General features: G+C 39.5%; 3 protein-coding genes across 3 annotated transcripts; 1 reads left to right on the top strand and 2 right to left on the bottom strand.

Annotated features, from left to right (window-relative positions):
- Positions 1-977: 977 nt before the first annotated feature.
- LOC144706751 (PEBP (phosphatidylethanolamine-binding protein) family protein) lies at positions 978-4,219 on the bottom strand. The gene is made up of 3 exons (XM_078579765.1): positions 4,022-4,219; positions 1,734-2,345; positions 978-1,254 (listed from the first exon to the last, which is right to left on the bottom strand). The coding sequence occupies exons 2-3, from the start codon at positions 2,175-2,177 to the stop codon at positions 1,180-1,182; spliced, it is 519 nt and encodes a 172-aa protein (XP_078435891.1). The 5' UTR covers positions 2,178-2,345; positions 4,022-4,219; the 3' UTR covers positions 978-1,179.
- Positions 4,220-8,188: 3,969 nt separating this feature from the next.
- On the top strand, positions 8,189-9,311 carry LOC144706830 (transcription factor bHLH140-like protein). The gene has a single exon (XM_078579896.1). It carries the CDS (start codon positions 8,643-8,645, stop codon positions 9,183-9,185), a length of 543 nt encoding a protein of 180 aa, XP_078436022.1. The 5' UTR covers positions 8,189-8,642; the 3' UTR covers positions 9,186-9,311.
- A 287-nt stretch (positions 9,312-9,598) lies between these two features.
- HS1 (heat stable protein 1) lies at positions 9,599-10,786 on the bottom strand. The gene is made up of 2 exons (XM_078579897.1): positions 10,540-10,786; positions 9,599-10,049 (listed from the first exon to the last, which is right to left on the bottom strand). The coding sequence occupies exons 1-2, from the start codon at positions 10,677-10,679 to the stop codon at positions 9,863-9,865; spliced, it is 327 nt and encodes a 108-aa protein (XP_078436023.1). The 5' UTR covers positions 10,680-10,786; the 3' UTR covers positions 9,599-9,862.
- Between the last annotated feature and the right edge of the window lie 12,209 nt (positions 10,787-22,995).

Raw genomic sequence — 22,995 nt, 5'->3', positions numbered from 1 at the left:
TATTTTTTAACAAATTGTTGGAATGAAAATTAAATATCTTGCATATTACTATTTAATGTCTTACGTAAGTATTGGGTGCATAGTTGAGACATACATTGAACGTGTATGAACATGTGATATGTGCAGTTATGATCCCTGAATTTGGATAAGCATCCGCTACAGTAGCATATGTTAAGTTGGAGATTGTTGGATGTTGACCTTGTTAACTAGCTCCGCGTAATCAGATTTTCCATGGTAGATGATGCACAGTACGGTTAAAAGGGGAATTATGGTTCACCATCACTAAAGGAGAACACATTACAGCTTCCTGTGTCTTGTTCTTCAAGCTGCCTACCTGGCCTTTAAAGTCCCTGACCCATAGAAGGAGCCACAGGCTTGATGGAGTCATTACATAGCCATTGGATAAAATTCAAGGAGCTTAGGTGGGGCATATTCCTCTGGCATGGCACATAAGAGTACCCCTGAATAGCTTACGAGGATTATAACTGTCTAAAACAACATTTTTGCCAAGCATTATAACTGGGGGACAATGCCGGAGACTTTACCTACAAAGTTTGTCACCATTTCTTTGTTACTCATCTTAAAGTTTTCAAATTTCTATCTAACTTGTGTCTTCTTTGCATGATCTACGATAAAAGTTCCTAATCCAGATGGACTCCCATTCGATGTACCCTCTCCTTCAAGAGGATCTAGTAGCTTACGAGATCCTAGAAGAACCTCAATCTGATAGGTCCACAATGCATAATTGACCTTTGATACCTTTGATAGGATGTAAACGACACCGAGAGAGACGAGTCCATGAGCTTTGAATGCCTCCACTACCTTAACAACTCTTCCTCGTATAAGTTTCCGCATATAAACTTTGGTATGCATCAGAAAAAATAAACTCTGATACCACCTGTTGGAAAAAAAACTCTCTCCTCGTTGATTACACGGAGAACAGAGGAGACAAGAGAGACTCAGAGGGAGATTAGAGAAAGAGAGGAACTGCTTTATCCATCACTTCTCTTTGCAGTGCAAGCAGTTAAATGAGGATCATTTAGTAATCGAAGACGTGTACTGAAAGGATTGGATAACCCAAACTAAAGCTTGGTTGAACGGAGAATTCTACAGAGATCCAGTTATCTCCATGCATATGTGCAATGTGTACAAGTTTAAAAGCTGATTATCTAGCTCGGCTCAGAAGATACCCGTGAGGTCTGCCTCTGCAATCACATGCCCGTCAATGGCATCGAGCAGCTTGTCCTTGGTCACCTGCCCAGTAGAATAACGCTAGGGTTAGGGTAATTTAGGGTCGAAATGTCCAGATGACGATGAAAACATCAACAAGACCATCATCATCAAACGTCCCATGATAAAAAAAATACTCGCTATCATCATCAGGATAGTGGGGTTAATGCCTTTGACGCTGTTGTTGATTTCTAATCCAAATTTACCTTAAAAAAAGGTTGACTATGAGAAATGTTAACGCCAATGAAGGCCCCTCAACTCAACTGTTAACTTATCCAAAATTCGTCAGCGAGGATCGATATCCACCACGTTAAAAAGTCAGATAACGTGCCGACTCCTAAACTAGGAATCCCAGACGAAGATAATACCGTCATCGTTGCCGTCGATGTCGAAATCAAAATTAAGCGAAAACCAACGTCAAACGTCCATCATCTAAAATTGTAAATCATCAACAAAGGTCGATATCCTTAGCGCGACGAACCGTAAACATCTCAGTTCATTACCTTGTGTCCGAGATGAAGAACGCAATCAAGGGCGAAGAGACGAAAGCGGTAGCGGTGGCCGGAGGTGGGGGCCTTGGGGCCACGCCAGCCGGGCTGTTTCCAGTCGTTGAGGCCTTCAACAGCGCCGTCGTGGTCTCTGTCGCCATGCTCGGTCCTTCCGGAAAAGCCCTCGGCAAAGCCCTTAGCCGCTGGCGCGATGTTGACGACGACCCAGTGGGTCCACGGCACGAGCCGGCTCTCCGGCGTGGGCGCGTCCACGTCTTCCACGACCAGAGCCAGGCTCGCCGCGCCGCCCGGCACGCCGTAGAACTCCAGCGGCGGCGACAGGTCGTGCAGTTCGCCGGTGTACTTGCGAGGGATCCGTTGCCCGTCGTGGAACGCCGGCGAGACTAGCCTGAACGTGTCCATCTCACGGTAGAAAGATGGGTGATGGTTTTGTTTCATCGATGAAGTTGTTTTCTTTATACTTGATTGTTCTTCTCTCGCCGGTGCTACGTGGCGATGCCAGGAGGATGAAGCTTTTACACTTGTCGCAAGAGGGTCATGCAAAGTTTTGATCGGATTGTAGCGGATTTATATAAGCTCTTCATGCATTCGTTTTATAGATGCCATCTTTTAGAAAGAAAACAAGTATTCAAGTGTCAGTATGGACGAAGATCGCTTCCGCGAATATATTGAATATAGAATTAGCGCAGAACGGTAGATCGATTCATGGAATGAACGAATATGTTCATAGGGGGAGTAGGACGCGTATTCCTTTTCATATGCGGTTTATCATGGACAATTTAATGAGCGAAACGATGCTGATGAAGTCATGGAATGAAAAAAATATTAGCCGTATTCATTTGATAATTTGAGGTCATGCGAGACACCACGGGGTGGAAAATATATAGATATTAAAAAGATATGTACGTGGAGAGAATTGGACGTCTAGGTTTCATGTGCTGGCTTTTCGAAAAGAAATGGATAGACATTAATGTAAACATAGATTGATGGATATTTGGAAAGAACGTGTATATTATACGGATAGGAAGACAATGATACGTATTTTTTTGATAAATGGCTTCCCAGGACAACTTCATAAGTTGTACCACATTTCATCATACCTTAGAAAGAAGGTATAATTGGAATGTACATATATTTAGATAAAGTAAGATAAAGACTTTTTTCTTCGTAGATGGCTTCTCCGAAACAATCATATTGCGACACCAAATTAATAAATGCATAAGGTAGTAGAATGGATACTTTCGAATGAACAAATATTTTGCTAAGGAAAAAATTCGACGAATTCCTTGCATAAATGCCTAATCGAGGGACAGTTTTGATGAGCTACAATATGAAAAGGGAATATTTGTACAAAATGACAAAAACACTATACAGGTGGATGAATACTTATAATGAACAATAAGTAGATGGGGATAGCATTCATCGAATTCCTTAAATATATGGCTTATCAAGGACAGCATCGAGCTTTTCTTTGGTTTAGAGACAGAATTAGTAGCATTGAATATACGGCTTAGAATGGAAGACTTTTTAACAGAAACAATGCACCTACGGCCTCAGCTTTATAAAGTACACGAGAAAGACACCGAGAAAAAGTTAAACAGAAAAAGAAAGAGAAAGATAGAGATGGACAGAGAAATAAAGAGAAAGATAGAGGTCGACATAGGAAACGATGGAGATAGACATCGGAAGGAGAGAAACAAATAGAGGTGGACATAGAAAAAGAGGTACGAGAGAATAAGACTTGGACATAGAGAAAGAGAGAGAGAAAGAGATATACAGAAAAGAGAGAGAGATAGAGATAGGCATCGAAAAAGAGACGAGGATAGAGGCAGACAGTAAAAAAAGAGGAGATAGATAGAAATGAGATATAGACATAGATAATAAGACAGAAAGATAGAGGTTGACATAGAATAGGAGACATGCACAAAGATAATGAGAGAGAGAAAAAGAGAGAAAGATAGAAGCAGGCGAAGACATAGATAACGAGAGCGAAATAAAGAAGTAGACATAGATAGTAAGGGGGAAAAGAGAGTCAAAAAAAGAAAGAAAGATAGAGGTACACAGAAGGAGAGAGAGCAAGAGAGAGAGATAGAGAAAAAGATAGACATAAAAATGGTAGAGAAACATAGAGATCGAAGAAGAAGAAGACGACGAAGGAGAAATAGAGAAACAAGATCCAGATGATCTCGTTTTTCGCATTAGTGATCATTGCTTCACCCCAAATTTGACAGAGGTCAACACGATCACCGACTAAAGAGCTATTGAATATCGCGTAAATTGACCTCGGGCTTCTAAAATCGGCGTCTTTTCTGGGTGCCCAAGGCGGCGGGCGATTCTCCGCCATGACCGGAGAAGCGTCGAGTTGTCTTCGTCAAACCACGCCGCTGAATAGGCCCGGAGAGTGAAGGTGTGACACGGAGAGCGCCACCTGCCGCGTCCGTGGCACGTGTACTCCCCTTTGGAAACGACTCTTGATTTGACCGCCGAGATTACCGGGGAGCCGCCGTGGCCAAAAGAAGACCGTCAAATTACGTCAAATATCAAAGAAACTTTCGTTTACGGTCGCCTGAAACGGTACTTGCTTGTTGTTTCATCATTTACTTCATTTGGTATTGTCGATTGTGTTGCTTCGTCTTTAATTCGTATGAACAAACTATGAGCTATTGCCTGCGCTTTTTATTGATTCTCCATAAACTTTTTGTTACCCTTTTCTCGTGCACTCACATCAAGCGAGTCTAATCTTTAAAAATAAAAATTAAAAAAACAATTTGATGCTCATAAACGCAAAGCGTGTATGAGAATCAAATTGTTTTTATAGCAAAGAAAAGTAAAATGCTTTCAACTAATTTACATCAAGCTGCTTTCCTCTCTTAAAAAGAAAAGCCGTTTGATTATCATTAGTGCAAAACTTCGAGAGTGCACTATACATACCCTTTTCTCGTGCATTTATGATCTCACATTTATATGTTATTATAGCTAAGAACAGCAAAAATTATTTCAACCAATTGAATCGAGTGGATTTTCTGTCTTTTCAAAGCCCGAAAAACTACTAGATAATCACGTGCCAAATCTTTGAAAGTGTATTATCGATTATAATCACTTTCATTAATATACAATGATGAAATATTGCGAGCTGCGCTGTACCAGTCCCCCATCTGTCTATCACAATGCTCTTAATTTGAATGGTGATTACTGTCCTTATCATGGCAAATCGCTTGTTATTCTTCTGGTTTTGTTAAGTGAACGAAAGAGAGTTCCTCTTATCCCATCTCCGACAGAAAAATGGAACATGAAACGAAGAGAATAGCGAGAACAGCGAGTTTAAGGCAGCCGGACACTGTTAGAAGAAATATTTTAGTAGCTTAGTAGGGCGCCGTCCGAGAAAAAGGAAGGGATCCGCGAGATCTGCTTAGTGCTTGATGAGGTGTGACAGAGAAATGGGCGAGGAGAGAATCTATACTGTGTGTGCAGGGTTTCTGCAAGTAAAGGGTTAAAGAGGGGGACAGAGGAGAAATATGTTTGAAGGCTAATGTCTTGGCAAATGTGACAGGGCGGCGGATCAGCTTCCAATAATTGCCGAGGAAGGGCGGCGCCACCACCTGAGCGACGGTGGCCCGTCCATGTCCGTTTGTTCCTCCCACCCACACGTGTGAGTCGCTTGGCAGCTTGACGACTCTATTCCTCTCCTTATCTCTCGCCTCGATCAAGTAGCATCGACTTCTCTCTCTATAAATATTATATATATCTCTGTCTATCTACGTACGTCTCTCTCCATGCATCTATCTATCTATCCATCTATCTATCTATCTATCTATCTATCTATCTATCTATCATCTCGCTATCTATCTGTCTATCTATAATCTCGCTATCTATCTATGTATCTATCGTCTCTTTATCTATCTATTTATCTATTTATCTATCTATCATATCTTGATATATATATCATCGATTTATCTATCTATTTATCTATGCATCTATCGTCTCTTCATCTATCTTTCTATCTATCTATCATATATTGCTCTATGTATCTATCATCTCTTTATGTATCTTTCATTTCTTTATTGATCCATCTATCTATGTATTTATTATCTCTTTGCCTATCTATCTATCTATCTATCTGTCTGTCTATGTATATGTTTATCTATCTATCATCTCTTTATCTATCCAACTATCTATCTACGTATCTATCATCTCTTTATCTATCTATCTACCATTTATCTATCTGTCCACGCATATGTTTATCTATCAATGTATCATCTCTTTATTTATCAATCTATCTATCTACGTATATATCATCTATTTATCTATCCATCTATATATCTACGTATATATCATCTCTTTATCTATCTACGTACCTATCTACGTATCATCTCTTTATCTATGTGTCTACCCATTTATCTATCATCTGTTTATCCATCTGTCTCCAACTATCAATCTGTCTATCATCTGTTTATCTATCTATCTATCATCTGTTTATCCATCTGTCTCCAACTATCAATCTATCTGTCATCTATTTATCTATCTATCTAACTATCTACCGTTTATCTTTCTATCTATCTATCTCTCTCTCGCCTGAAATAAGAGACGGCGCGAGAGAGAAGTGATATCAATCTGTTCATGGGTTCTAACAGTTGATACCTCTCTCTCTCTCTCTTGATGCTTAAATTTTCGTGAGTTCACGTAGACTTGATATCTCTCTGTGTCTCTCCATAATACTACATTTTCATTGGTTTAGGGAGAGTTGATCTCTCTCGCACTTCTACAACCACATCTCTCTCTCATAATCTTTCTTTCTCTCTCTCTCATTATCTCTTCCTCTCTTTCGAGGTCCTTCGGTTCGAGGAACTTTTTAACGAGGTGACGTTTAAATCTCTCTCGGTCTCCCCCCCACCAGTTTTCCTATACTTCTACCTGCTCTTTACTTCCATCAGAAAACTTCGCACTTGCATCAGTAATAGATAATTTTTGTCAAACGAGAAATCTCTTTCGCCGTCAACAGCCACTGCTTGTAGACTTGTAGTTTAGCTGTCTCCAGATCTAACTGTTCATCTCACCCAATAAAAACTATGCAAAGTACAGGAAGAAAGAGAGACAGAGAGATGACGGTTGCAGTACAGTCAGATAGAGGTAGAGAATGGGAAGATGAACACTTCGCTTGACGTCGAGAACGATGAACTACGATTTATCTACAAAGAGGAAATTTTACGAAAGACAAACGAAATGGACGTAGATAGAGGAGAGTTGCAAGTAGTGCATAAGATGACAGGATTTAGCTATAGATAGATCGGACAGAAAGATACCAGCGGAAGGGAGAGATATCTGTAGAAAGATAGACCGAGAAAGAAGGTCAGAGAAACTGCTACAGTCGAAGAGATGAATAACAGAAGACCAAATCCGAAGTAGAGAACACGCTATCGGAGTTTGCAGGCCGTAAATTCAGGAAGGGGGCAACAGATGAACCCGTCGAAGAAAACTTCTTAAAAGTCGAAATTAAAAAACATTCGAGACTTTCGATATTTCAGATCGATAACTTGATGTAAGATCTGGGAATTTGTTTTATCACATTCCGTCTCGAATCGTCAAGTCCTGATAGGCTGTGAGCCGAAGAGGAGAGGCTTCGTAGGTTGACTGTGTAACGGCGAAGCTTTCGTACTCCTCGGCGGTTCCGTGACTCTCGTTTCCGTGAAGCTACGCTGGAACCTGAGCTCGTCTATGGCCAGATGATGTCATCCTTCCAGAACTCTAGCTGCCATCCAGTAGTCGCTGGAACCCTAGTCGTCGTCTTGCCCAAACCCTAATTATGCCCAAACGGGATTCCCCATGAAACTTCAACCTCGTAAGTTTCCATAACTTGTGAAATTTCGAAACTCGGAGGCAAAGCAGTGAGCATCAAGATGCACTCTTTTACACAGCGGTCTGTCCAGTCTCGATTGACCTCTAACGCTCTCCCTCTCTCTTACCTTCTCTCTCACTCTCTCTCTCTCTCTCTCCCTCTCAGTTTCTCTCTCACTCTCTTTTCTCACTCTCTCTCTCGCTCTCTCTCTCACTCTCTTTTCTCACTCTCTCTCTCTCTCTCACTCTCTTTTCTCACTCTCTCTCTCTCTCTCTCACTCGCTCTCTCTCTCACTCTCACTCTCGCTCTCTCTCACTCTCGCTCTCTCTCACTCTCGCTCTCTCACTCTCTTTTCTCACTCTTTCCTCACTCTCTCTCGTACTCTCTTCTTTTTCTCTCACTCTCTCAATCTCCTTTTCTCTCACTCTCTCAATCTCCTTTTCTCTCTCGCTCTCACGTTCTCTCTCTTTCTATCTTTCTCTCACTCTCTCTCTCTACCTGTCTATTCTGGCACTAATATCCCGATTTGGGTAAACTCAAGAAATAAACTCGGTTGCCTGGATCGACGCACCAGATAAACGATCGGCTCAGACTGGTCTTTTCATTCAAGCGTCAGGGATAAACAGAGAGAGAAGAGAGAGATAGGAGAGAGCTACACGGGTCGAGGTGATATCTGGTAGAGCAGGTTACTGCTCCTACAGAAAGCTAAGGGCCATGTCAAAGCGACCGATGCAGTGCTTTTCTTGACCACTCTCTCATCTATTTCTGTCTCTGTCCTTATTCTGTACTTTGCTATGACATCTCAGAACCGCTTGCATCCTCTTCATTCCCCTCTCTCTCTCTCTACATATCTATCTCCGCCCTCATTCATGGCTAGGGTACGGAATTCTATCGCCTAATAAGACTTGAGAGGAAAAAGATCAATCAATCTCTTAGGTTTTAGGGCAGGCGAGGCCGCACGTGCCCCCCTCTCTCTAAATCTCTACTCTTTCCCTCTCTATAAGAAGGGCCAGCTTACACACAATTTCCTCCCACGGCACATTAGTTTAAGCTAATCTTCGACTCCATCAATGGCGAGCTACGGATATCGACAACTCTCCGAGGATTACATCCACTACTCTGGAGAGGGAGATGTAGACTCTTCGGCGAGCTTGAGAGGGAAGCCGAAGAAGCGTACCTCCGCCGTGAAGCTCTCTACGGACCCGCAGAGCGTGGCGGCGAGGGAGCGGCGCCACCGTATAAGCCACCGGTTCAAAATCCTTCAAAGTCTCGTGCCCGGCGGCAGCAAGATGGACACGGTGTCCATGCTCGAAGAAGCTATACACTACGTGAAGTTCCTGCAGACGCAGATTATCCTGCACCAGACCGCCGTCGCCTCCGCCGCGCCGCTCGGCGGCGCTCCGCCCGCGGTGTATTTTACCGGCGAGCAGGACGGGATGTTCAACGGCGGGGAGAGTCTTCTCGCTGCACCGGAGATGGGCGAGCCGCAGTTCGGGTTTAACTCTTCTGCTCTCAGTCATCTTCCTCCTTTGACTAGCCGGCCGGGGTGCACGTTCACGGAGGATGACTATCTTCTGTCCTGGCCTGCTTCCTTGAACAGTTACAGTCTCTGATAGAAACTTGATCCTGTGTTCGTGGGAGAGAACCGTGGCCATGTTTTGTGTGGTTGTAGTTTAGACCAAATACTCTGTCGGGCAAAGTATAGTTTGTTGTCAGCTTAGACCACGTTTGTTTTCTTACATACTTGTCAATTCGTCAAACCCTGTCTTTTCCACTCTATTACTTGTTTTGGAAGGAGAGGTCAAAGCAAGGACGAAAATAGTCAATCATCATCGAAAAGCAATAGAATTAAAACACTATCATGAAGTTTTGCAGTGGAATACTAAATTACTACCATTGACCCCTGTCTATATGATTTGCAGGTATATTCTAACACTGTCTATATGAAATATTGTAGAATAATTTAAAAACGCACAGAAATTATGATTTATCAGTACTTGTTTTCTTTCCTCTTCCCCCAGACTCATTTGGATAAACTTCTCCTTCATGAAATAGTTCTTTCAATACAAATTACAATGCATGGAGACCACAGTAGAGGGAGAGAGATACATTGAGAGTGTTTTCGAGGAAGCTTGAGAGTCAGGAAACAACACTCGAGAGAGGGAGAGATAGAACTCCTTTATGAGAGTTCCTGGTTCAGGAGTACAGTAGAGAGAGAGAGAGAGAGAGAGATGGAGAGAAAGTTCTTTGATGAGAGTTTAAGGGTCAGGAGATCACAGTACAGAGAGAGTTAAGGGAGAGAAGAGGGCTTGTAGTCGAAGACGATGACCTTGTCGAGGGCGGAGAGGAATATACCGGCGAAGTCGACGTGGGCGGGGTGGGCGACGTACTCAGCAACGCCTTCCACACTCTCGAAGGTAGACTCGAAGATGTGGGTGAAACCCTGGTGAAGGTTCTCTGTGCTCACGTCGGTCCCCCTACACTTGCGCAAGTTTTTTTTTTAATTAACTGATCAAAGGGAGTCACTGCTCTAAGATTTTCTTGCTCTGCCGTATGATATCATTGAAGCGAATCTTTGTAGAGCAGCTGAAAATCTGGAAGCCCGGTCTATTCATGGCAGCAGATGATGGAAATTTGAAATATTCACGTACTTTTACAAGATGATTTCTCGAATGTATATTATGTTGTTTTCTGTTCAAATTAGACCGAATGGAATTCCGATAACCTCGAGGAATGGCCTTGCAATAAAAGCATGGAATGATTATTTCACGCGTTGCTTATACAATCTCTGGAGTAAATGCATATTTTAATCACCAGAGAACTGATGCGTGTAAAGGAAAAGATTGGCGAGATACGCTCGTCTCAAAGGACAAGAGTCGCGAATTGAATCAAACAAAAATTGACAAGATTCTGAGAAAAGAATCCCCCGGTATGAGCAAAAATCAAGCAAGAATTGAATCTGCTAACCATTGGAACGCTTTCATCGGCTCGATCAGAGAGACAAGATTAGCGTATCCGCGAATCAGCTCCTCGATCGTCTTGGGAGATACATCGTCTTTGAATTTTGCCAGGAGAACGTGCTTCACCACAACTTTCTCCTCAGCCATCGTTCTCTTCCTCAGCTTCCCTGCAACTTCTCTTCCCAGATCCAATCTAAGAGATCTGTCCGGCTCTTAAGAGAGACCCAGATCTATGCGTTTACCTTCTAGCAAGTGGCATGGCAAGGGGTCTAATAATTAAATGGACAAGGCCAAACGTGATCATCTTTAAAACGAGCAAGTATCAATAAGATAGACCCAGCTCTGGCCAACTACCATCTCTTAAGTGGGCCTGTATGAGGTGCAATAATTTCATAGGCACAGCCCAGTTTGATCATATGGCCCATTTCTGGAAACTGGGCCTCCTTCAAAAAATCTTCAATGAGACAGGCTCAGATCTGGTAGTAGCGACTGACAGTCAAGCATACTATGACATAAAATCTCAGTTGAAACGCCATCCACGCAAGTCATTAGTGTAGTTCATAAATTATCCCCAAGTGTGTGAATTTCCTACCGGGGCCAATGTGGGGCATAAATCTGAACTGTCTGAGGCCCCAAACCGCCCCCAACACACGACCCTAGTCCGTGCAGATGCTCGTGTGGAAGTACTCGATGATGACCTTAATTTACTAAATTTAATGTCAAAAAATATTTATAACACAGGTTTTAAACTCACGACCTCAAAGTACTTACTTATACACATTACTCATGTGCATATTTTTCTTAATTTTTATTATATAACTGATCAAAACCACCCATTCGCTCCATCTGTGGCCTTGTGCTTAGGACAGGACGTATTCTCTAGGGGTTGGGCAAAGGGTATTTCAAATATTCAAATCCCACCGCATAACAACTGCACAACTGCCAAACAATCATGATCAGACCATTTCTAAGAGATGGCACATACTAGTTTATAGCTTTTGGTGAATTGTTGGTATCCATTATCATGACTTGTTTCAATTTTTGTCCCAGAAATCGATACGGGTACTTGGTGGGGGAACATGCCATTGCTCCATAAAATGCAACCTTCTCCTATTGGTGGAAGCACCTGCAGATGTGATCCCACCATGCAAGAAAGAAGGATAGAGACTTATTCTATTTTTGAGGTTTTACTTCTTTTTCTCAAATTCTTTCCTGCCTCTTGAGGACTGTTTATTTTTTCTTTCCTCCAAATGTTTTATAACAACCAATCTATGGTGAAAGGATATTTTAGGTAAGATATGAATTTTGGCATTCTTCATTTTGCATCGGATGCATGTCACATGTGTACTGCCTATGGCTCACCTACAAGTTTCCCACACAGCTTTTATATTGTGTGTGCCCTGCTCGTCGACCTGTCAAGCATTGCATGCATTATGCGTGACGCCCACGTATTAATTATGGCCACTCTTACCCATGTCGCATGCTGCATGGCAATAGTGTGTGGGCATATGCAATGCATGCATACCCTAGTTTGCATGTTTCGTAGGCTTTCCTATACCCCTGCAGCATACTTCCTGCATTGCATGGCAGCTCCATTGTGTGGTTTAATGTTACTAGTATTATCTTCTTTTTTGCCATTTCCATCATGATTTAACTGCATGCTTGCTGGATATTTATAAATGTTCAACCCATCCAAACAATTGATTTATGAGCTACTTGATTTATATTGTGTTGTTGATATAAAATATGCCCATCATATTAGTTTCTAGGGCCCTCATTGAAGTAAAACTTAAATGATTCATGTCATGGAATACCTGAAATGGAATCATAATGGCTCTCTTTAATTCTATGTTTGAATCACCTTCGTGTGGATTAGATTTGGGATTTCTTAGTTCCTCGAGTGAGACTTGTTGAGCTATTCAAGTTTCCAATCTATAGTCATATCCACATGATCACCGGCATGTCGAATACACTCCTTCATCTTGAGAATCCCTGTTATCAATCCCTCATCATTGTCATAGTTTTTGGTCCCATCGGAAGTGGAGCGGAGCCAAAGGCAGAAGGGAGAAGAAGGATGTGCACAAGAACAGTTCAGGCTTAGGTTTATTTAATCTAGGAATTTCTCCTACTTATACTTATCAATAATTGGTATCAAAACCTATAAACTTTAAGCATATCTTTTCTTGTAAAAAATATTATTTCCATGTGACCCTATAAGCTGATATATTAGTCAAGTAACTGACTTTATTTGCCAAATAGCCTTTATTAATATTCTAAAATAATTATCTATATCGTCGTACAGATATATTCATTATGTAAAGTTTTCACCCAATTGATAGGTTGAGTTTTCAATTGGTGGGTGATAATCCAAAAATAGGCGTAAATTTTGCAAGAATTTAACCCCTTGTCGTTGTCAATTTTGGCTTATACAATAAAATTTATAAAACCTTAACTTAAGATGGACAGTGATAAGAAAATGTATCATCCAAGGGAAGCTAGTAAGGACTCCAATTGATGATCTGCTTGAGTAATTTGGGCCTAATTAGAGTTACTTTGATCTTCAATAAAGATCAAACCACCATAATTAGATGATGAATTTAGAAAGGGGGGTAGAAGAGATGAGAGGAATAGAAGAAATATGGGCTCTAAATTGAATTATTTGATCCAATCTAAAGGATCAAAATAATCAATTAGAGAGGTTGAGAGGTAAATTTTGATTTGGTTTGGTTGGTTTTGTAGGTTTGACAATTCAGAAATAACTACAGTATTAGATAATAAAAGGGAAACTTAATCTCCTAAAAAAGTTGAAGTTTTTTTTTTAGTTTTTTTAATTTTCACTTGGAATCGCTAGGTAAATATCTCAATCTCTCCTCTCAGTATCAGTAAGGGATTGTATAAATTGCTCAAGCCTAGCGATTTAGAAGTTCAGACCAAGATCAAGAAGAACGAAGAAGAAATTTAACTAAAGCATCATCCAACATACACTAAACGTTAAAATACAAAGAATAAAAAAAGTACCAAATAGGTTGATCCAAGCTGGAGCTCCTCTCTGTCTTGCAACTGTGATAGAGCTCCATCCAAAATGAGCTCCTCCTCTCAAAATTCATCTTTTATATTTAGGTTACATGGTGAAAATGACCATTTTACCCCCATTTCGTAATTAATTTTTATCTATCAATGTATGCTTGATCTGAATGATCTAACCATACATATAGAAAGAGGATTCAAGAAAAGAAAATCCATAAAACAATCATCTCAATTGGACTTCAGGATCAAAAGTTATGAATAAATGAATTTAAACCAATTTTAACCATTGGATTTAAATCCATTTATTTATTTGTTTTCTTTTAAAACATGCAATGATGTGTCGTCTTCTCATTGGCTGACAATTTTTGAACTTCAAGTGGCGGATTTGTTCTTGTTGCGCCACGTACCCCCTGGCGAAAATAAAAACAAAGAAAAAAATCAAAGGAAACGGACGTTGTACATTTTGAAACGCCCTCAAGTGTGCGTTTTTTCCCAGAGCTAACGAATTGCAAAACGCCACATCACTGCCCGTGAGCGTGCATTATATGCACCACGCGGGCAGTGAACTTACCTCCCGATGGCGTCCATCATCAAGCACTGTTGGATTCTCATCCAACGGCTGAGATGTTGCCATGTCGACGCCCGAAAAAATCGCCTGGATATTTTGCATAAAAGCCCTTTTTAAAATGTGAAATTTTCGTTGGACGCTGCCCAAAAGTATTTGTGTTCGTGCCCTTCCGCACTCTCTCTCCTCCAAATTTTTCCTGAAATCACAAAAATACCAACGCAATTTTCAGTTAAATCCCTGAAATTTTTTCATAATTGGATATATGCCCCTTCCGAAACGATCGAGAGTTGTTTTTAGGGGTATAATTGCAACACGAATTTATGAAAAGCCCTTGGAAGTTCACAAATTACTTTAAAACTTGTTTTCGACTTACAAATATATCCTTTGGCTCTTTAAAAATTCATTTCTTCCTCAAATAAATCCCAAAAAATCAAATAAAATTATAAAAATACTAGAAATTTCTAGAAAATTCTAGAAAATTTACTAATTCATCCCCACACTAATTAACCTCAAAATTAAATTTTAGACCTGCCGTTTTCATTTAAAAATAATTATTGCAAGCTTAAATAAATCCGAAAAAATTTATAGAATTAACAAAAAATTGGGGAAAAATCGGAAATCATTTGGAAACATTAATTACATGTAAATACATTCTAAACTCTTTAAATGCATTAAATTGTGCTGATTGCTTGAAATAAATACCAAATTTAGGGTGTTATCAGTGGTGTGCCAAGCTACATGTCATGTCCTTGAAGATACAAAGAAGTGTAGTTACCCTCTCATGGAACCTTATTTTTGTTGGTTACTGTGTAAGTATAGTCTCTCCTCTGCTTAACTCTCCAAAGGTGGCGTAGGGTATGGTTGAATATCAAACTCCATGTGATCATCCTCGTTAGAACTCTTCTATGTTATTCCACCACTTTAGCCACGTACTTGATCCCATTGTCTTCCTTGAGTTGTATCATCTTATACTTAGGATGAACATCCCATCTTGACTGCTCAATCAACTTTATGAACTTATTATTTCATCTGGGGGAAATGATTTAGAATTCCATGAATAAGAACTTGTAGTTTATGGTAAAAATACAACTGTTTATCCACAACTCATCTTTGATGTCTCAGGTCTAAGTAAAAGTTACAAAGCTACAATGTCAAATCAACCTTATTACATATAGATTGATTTTGTGAATTCTTTCCTCTAAAGAGAACCAACATCTATTAGTGTATCCACGTTAATGACTACAAGATGATAATACATGACTAGATAATGCTATTCTATGATGATACTCCAGTGTCACAACCAAGTATCTTTCCCATAAGAATATTTTAAAAACCTGATTAAGGACTAATGATCTCCATAGTATGATCTCATCATTATTTACTAAGTTGGATAAGGTATTCATGAACTTCATCATAAGCATCACACAAGTATAATAATGAATATACTTCATTAATGAATTTTAAAGGAGCTATGTGATATGTGATTGACTTGCAGGCCAAATATATTTCCATCACATCCTTAAAGAAAAAGGGCTGCCACCGTCCATTAAATTGGATGAATCAAAAGTTTTAATCCACTTATCATCCCTACAATGTTAGAAACTATGAGGATCATATAAGGTCCACTAGGTCTTCCTGTCCATAACCCTAACTTTCATATCAATGTCATATTTATCCTACATAGATATTTCTATTTGGAAAATATGTTTGGGCTTATATAAAGGCATGTAATACAATAAAATTAGTAATTATGTTCTCACTTATCTTATGGTTTCCCATTAGTGTTCGCCCTTCCCGATACTGACATCGGATTACAGTATCGAGACAGATGGTGAATCGGATATCAGAAATTGCATTTCCAATATCTGTTTATACCGATATCCGGATATCGGTTGCTACATTACTGATATCTGATATTGTTATCCATCTCGATGCCATCATCCACCTCCATCTTTTGAGAAGGATGACGATATTGGATATCGGAGTTGGATATCAGTTTTCGATATCCAACATGGAATGGTTATAAAAATACATATATATGTTTAAGTTGTCATTAGACATGATTGTTCTGTTCTATTCATTTAAAACGAACAAAAAAATTCACAAAAGAACCGCACAGGGGTCTGTTCGTTGTTTTGTTCCCTTTTTGTGCGAAAATTAGAACAGATGTTCGAACAATTCGCACAAATTTGCACAATTCGAACAATTCCCACAATTAGAACAATTTGCACATATAGAACATTTCACGCAACTAGAAAAATTTGCACAATTAAAACTATTCGCACAATTAGAACAATATGCACAAACCGAACAAAATTTGCACATGGAGTCAAAATTGCACAAAATTGTTCAAAATTTGTACAAAATTGCACAAAATTTTTATGCATCTACCAATGTATATTATACTAAAAATATTCTAATTTATAATATATTTTACTAATTCACAACACACCATCTTCAGTAGAAAATCTACCAGTACGAATCTAACAGTCATTGAATCCAGTGATAATGGCACTTATAGTTTAATGGTACCCGATATGTCAGGGGTTTATGTCATTGTTTTAGCTTAGAGTTAAGAAAAATATTATAATCTGTAGTATATAGGGCAATCTATAAGGAGAGAAGACTTCAATTTCAGAATTATCTTGAGGTTTGTACAAAAACAAACTGAGTAAAATGTAAAATAAATTTTTGGGGGCTTTTGTCTTACTTTCTGAGATGTTATATAATTGAGGATGTAGTTTAAACAAAAACTCGAGAAATTACGAAAAAAATTTAGATGATTTTACTGAATTCATTTGGTAATTTCATTAGAATAAGGGATTTTAGTGAATTCATTTGGTAATTCATTTGAATTCATTTGTTGATTTTATTGAATTCATTCGGTATTAAAAGAAGGGAATTAATGGATTTTATAGATTTTTAAGAATTAATTTCATTTAAAATGACTTAAATGAAAAATTGTGTGCTTTGATAATTTTCTAGAATTTTGACCTTGAATCAAAGTTTTTATTCTTTTATCCTTTTCGACTATCATTTCAAGATAATCAACATACGCCAACGAAGACGTGAGTTATTTCAAGAATCTCGTAGTACCATCAAGAACGGATTGACTAGTTCTACGAACAGATCTGTCATGATTGGATTGGAACGCCGTTGATCGCCGGCGTCGAGCGATCCGACAATCAGAAGGTCGATCTGACGGAGCCGATCAATAGATCAAGCGTAAAGTGGATCTTGATCTAGAGTCCATCAATTCTGAATCGTCTATTAGATCAAACTTGTCTCTCTCACCTAACCTGAATTGATGGCCGTGAAATGAATTTATAAATAGCGGACCATGTGATCACCTCGACTTTCACGTTAAGTTTTGGAAATTTGATGACCAATGGACAATTGGTGAAGGTTTCTGCGATTTGCTGCAACGATTCATGCGAATTTACCAGTTTTGCATTTATCACAGTTGTCGCGAAGCCAAATCTTGTGTATTATGCGGACGGACATTTGGAACACGGCAAACACATCCATGGCATGTATTTGGAGAAACGCAGTTCACTATTCCAGTTGCAAAACCGCGTGGAACGGGCTGGCGCCAGCCTCAAATCGTTGCTAGAACTGATCAATCACTTTCAGAGATCAGACGAAATGCAAACCACGGGCAAATACTTCGAGAACCATAGTAGCGGACTGTACAATATTTTCTGGATCGTTAAAACCAACGCAATAACTGAGTGATTACTTCAGAGATCAGGAGAACAGTTAACTGTGGGAAATTTATCGTCGAGAATTGCTTCGACCCACTAAAATCCTGGCAAGAGCTGTTCGATTGCAGCGGCGATCAAAAGAACCATAAACCGCAGGCAAACACTTTGGAACACTGAAAATCATCGCAAAGACTGATCAACTACTTCAGGAATCAGGAAAACAGTTAACCGCGAGGAAATTATCTTCGAGAATGGCTTCGGAACAGTACAATCGTCGTAACAACTGATCAAGGAATTTAGAGATCACAGAAACAATTAACCGCGGGCAAATTTTCTTCATGAATCACTTCAAAACAACACTAAAATACTTCCAGAAATTTTTTGTGACAGAATATCCTTCTCAAAAAAAGATTTGTTTCCAAGCAATGATCAATGCAACCAAAAATTAACAAGGACAGAGAGAGAGAGGGAAATCAAAGTAGAGAAAGGGAGATAGATCAAAGCAAGCAAAATCAACACAAACTGAAATAAAAAGAAAACTTACCAAAAACTTAGCAATCAGAAAAAACTCTGCTTCCTATGCTCATCAGCCGAATCTGGCTGCAGAGCAGCGAGTCTGCCGAGTGCAGACGGAAACCCTACGAACTGTAAGTTGAGACTACAAAGATGAAGAGATATGGGATTAGGGTATCACCTACAGGCGATCGAGGACGAGCCAAAGAGAGAGTGAGAGACCGAGAGACAGAGAGTCTGACAGAGAGAGGGAAGAATCGACTTTGTTTTTTTTTTAAACTTTAAAAATAATTTGTGCAATTCGCACAAAATGAACCGCACAGGGGTCTGTGCGAAGTTATGTGCAAATTGCATTTTGTTCTGTTCGGATAACCAAACAGAATGCACAATTTGCACAGATTCGCACAGAGCAAACCGAACGACCATGTCTAGCTGTCATCGTGCAATGGTTTGGAGCGAAATTTTCATATATATTATCAGCTCATTTAGTATATACAATTCAAAATTTTTGTTTTCTTCCATATGGGAGAATATGTTTTGGAGGAAAGAAGAGAAATTTTAAGTTAATTATTACCTTGTTTAATATATACGTTTCATAATTTTTGTTTTCTTCCATGTGGGATAATAGGACTTGGAGTTTAAACTACGAATCCTATTATCGCATATGGAAGAAAACAAAAATTTTGAAGCGTATATATGAAATGAGGTATTAAATCAGTAAAATATTTGGGTGTTGTTAACGTGAAACATCTAAAATTATGTTCATTATTGATTATTTCTCTTGATACCGGATATCGATATCCGGATACCAGTTTCGATATCCGGGTATCAAAAGCCAACATCCAGTCTCTGATATCCGCCTCGTCTTTACCTATTTGATATGCGTCCCCATATCCATTTTACACATGGCTGTCGATATCAGTTCAGTATACGATATCTGGTATCAGACACCATCCTGATTTTTTCTAGATATCGAATGTCCGATACTGGATATCGGATGGATATCGGACGACCATTCCCTATTTCACATTCATAGTGCTCTTTTTAAAGGTGGCATTTCCTGTTTTCTGCCCCGCCTTCATCGAGATCCTTTCTTTGTCATGTTTGCACATGGTATTAGAGCCAATGTTTCGAGTTCAAACCCCATAAATAAAACAATGCTAGCTTAGGCCATAAGTAGAATTGCTAGTGTTTTGGGTGAGTGCCAAAAAAAATTTAATCTAAAAAATAACACGCTCGCTATAAGCTATAGTTTTTTAATGCGGCAAAAGCGGAATCAAGAATGAGGAAGAACATATGTGAAGGTAGGATGACAAGAGTAGTCCCGCCATCTAAGAGGATAGCCCCACATCAATGGAAAATCATGAAAGCCACAAAAGTTGCCAGAACAAAATGATATATTAGATCAACTAGAATATATACATTTCATGTCTTTAAATAGGCCTACAATCCTTGCCCAATTGTCCTATATGGACATTCAATCTTGATGGAAATTAATGCATGAAATATAAATTCACATTAAAATGATCATAATATCAACATAATGATGTCAAAATATTATTAAATGATGTATGATTGAATGCATAAATATAATTTTTTTAGGAATGTGACTTCGCCATAAGAAAGGAGCTGCTAGTTGCTGAAAGCAAGCACTTGTTTTGCTTGATGGATGTACATTGCATGGATGAAACATAAGCATGAATTTTCTCTAGCGGTTGTCATGCCGCAATAGGCACATATGTAGGAAACATAAGTGGTGCACACAATAAAGCATTGTGATGAATAAGTTGACTATCATAATAGGCAAGCTTCAGGCACTACATGCAACAAATTGATGATGACAGATACTGCAACCCTTTGTTGTGTAGATGGCATGCATGAGGAGATTATTTAAAGTTGTGGGATGAGGTGAAAGTGAGAAGTGGATACTCTTAGAGGTTCAAGAAAGTAATGGACATATATGTGACCGACAAGACAATCACACATTCTATATCTTTTTCCATGTTTATGAATAGACCATAGTCATTGTAGTGCATTTGTGATGCTTATAATGAAGTTCATGAATACATGATTGGACTTAGTGAATTATGAGGTGATCGTGATATGGAGATCAATAGTCTTTAAGCATGTGTTCTAAACATTCCTACTTGAAGGATACTCAAGAAGGACATCAGAGTACCCATATAGAATAACATTATCTAGCCTTAGTCATATGATGAGTATGGTCGTTCACGTAGCCATTAGTGTGGAGACACTAAGGATAGATAGTGGGTGCTCTTTAGTGGAAGGAGTTCTTTGAATTAATCTGTATAAATCCTTGAATGGTATTATATCAAACTGTCAATCAGGCTGATTGGCGTAACGATTGTGTAAGTGGTCCTTAGACCTGAGACACCAAAGATGTATTGTGGACGGATAGTTGTACTTTGACTATGACCTACGCGTCTCTTATCATGGGGTTATAAATAGTCTTAGTTTGGGTACATCAAAAGGTTTACAAAGATGATTGAATGGTTAAGATGGGATCATTCACCCTTGGAATAAGAGGTGGCAACTCAAGGAAGACGATACGATGAAGTCCTTGGCCAAGGTAGTGAAATATTGGAGAAGAGTTCTTTGATGATTTCTGAATGCATCTGTACTAACATGGATGATCGATTAGGGTTTGACAGTTGACCATACCCTAAGTCATCCAATGGGTGTCAAGTGGACGAGGGACTATTACGTACACAATAACTGTTGATGAACATGTTCCGTGAGTGAGTCGATACACACTCATTTATATCTTCTAAGGCACGAGGTATAGCTTTGCACCGCGTATGTTGGAAACTCAACAAATTGATCTGACATTGATTAATTTATATGATGATTTAGTAGATTAATTTGGAATGTCAATAAAGGTAATTGGGCTACTCGCGTCATTAACTAGACTAATACATGGGCATAGAGAGTCATGTGCAAATGATCTTTTGGAAATCGTAAGATATAACTTAAGTTTTGGAGGTTAATATGAAAAATACCCACTTAGTATGAGAAGGGAAAGGCCTTGAAAAAAATTCACCAAGGCCAGAATTTTTCAGGGGCCTTCCCCTTCTTCTCCCTTCTTCCACACCTCCTCTCCACTCTCAATGTGATTGTGATGATGTAACTATGATGATGGAGGGTGAACGGAGTTTGTCAATGTTAAGGAGGAGATTCGACATGTCGAGGACTGGGTAGATACCTCTAGAGGCTGCACACATGAGCAGATCAACTCGTCTCACTTCGGGATCCAAGAAACTATGGTTGCGATCCGTGTAGAGGTGCTTTGATTCAATGTTCTATTGATGTCGTTATGTGTCTTCCACTGCGTAGAATCCTCATGTTCATCCATATTTAGATCTCTAGAACAAGGGAGAGGAGGTGCTGCATGGATGATACTAACCAGGGAGATAAGGTTCATACAGAAGGTCTTTGGAGATGACACTTGAAAGGGTTATAAAGAGATATCATCTCACAAAACTAGGTTATTGAGATGTGGTCAATGGAAACATGCATTGATTGATATGTTGGGTTTGGCACACAGTAAGGTTACAAGATGTACAGTCGCGGAGTTGGAGATTGAACTGATAAAAATGGAATGGGATAGAATAGATTGGTACAAGGTAAAATGTAATGGGACAAAATGGCAAGCATGCAAGACATAGGTGATTGGCTAAGTGTGTATGTGGCAATAGAGATGAACATCAAGGCGTCACAATCATAATAAGATCAATTCTCACTATAATACCATATTAAGATTTAAGCACCTAGAAATCTCATAAAGTTATAAATTGTACCATGTTAAGGCTATATTACTATGGTTGAGAGGAACACCACTTTTCCATATCATTTAATTCAATTTAAAAGTGAGTTAGAAGCATTGACTTTGTAATGCGAATAACTAATTTGTATGATTATTTTATTAGGTTAGTAGTGTTGTTTACAATGTTGTTTTTTGTATGTTCATAATATTAAGATAATTCCCCTTTTGCACTTCTAACTTTAAAAAGGTTGGTAAAGTGAAATATAAATTTTAATTGATTTTATTAATTCATGATGAATTTCTTAAATATGTCATAAATTACCCTTTTTATTAAATGTTTATTAATTCTATGTTTACTTCTAATTGAATTCAAGACATTAAATTTAGGGGTTATATCACGGTGTGGCCCGAACTTTTTCGAAAATTTGAGTTACAGCCCTTACTTTTTTTTTACCGCGACACAGCCCGAAGTCCCATTGGGTCCGCAGCCTGTGACGTGGAGTCTACGTGGCTGCCAGGTGGAGTTCCGGCGGAGTCCACCTAGGCGGAATCCACGTGGTAGCCACGTGGATTCCACGTCACAGCGTGATTTGAAGAAAGAAATATTTTAGCCCGCCCAATGTGAGTCACCCGGGAGAGAGCTGAGAAAGGCGACGAAGGAGAAGGAGACGGTGGAGAAGGAGGAAGAAAGGGCACGAGGGAGAAGGGGCTTCCGCGCTGATCAATGCCATCGGCGCCGAAATCGTTGCGAGCACGCCCTCGCCCTCGCCCTCCTCGATCGGCTGAAGCGGCCGCCCTACTCTGTCACGCCGACGGTCCTCACCTACAACACCGTCATCAACGCCTGCTCTCGGGCCACGGAGGTGC

The sequence above is a fragment of the Wolffia australiana genome, chromosome 8 (assembly GCF_029677425.1).
Source record: "Wolffia australiana isolate 7733 chromosome 8, ASM2967742v1".
NCBI classification, from domain to species: Eukaryota; Viridiplantae; Streptophyta; class Magnoliopsida; order Alismatales; family Araceae; genus Wolffia; species Wolffia australiana.
The sequence above is the reverse complement of the archived record's forward strand: the minus strand, read 5'-3'. Positions and strand labels throughout refer to the sequence as shown.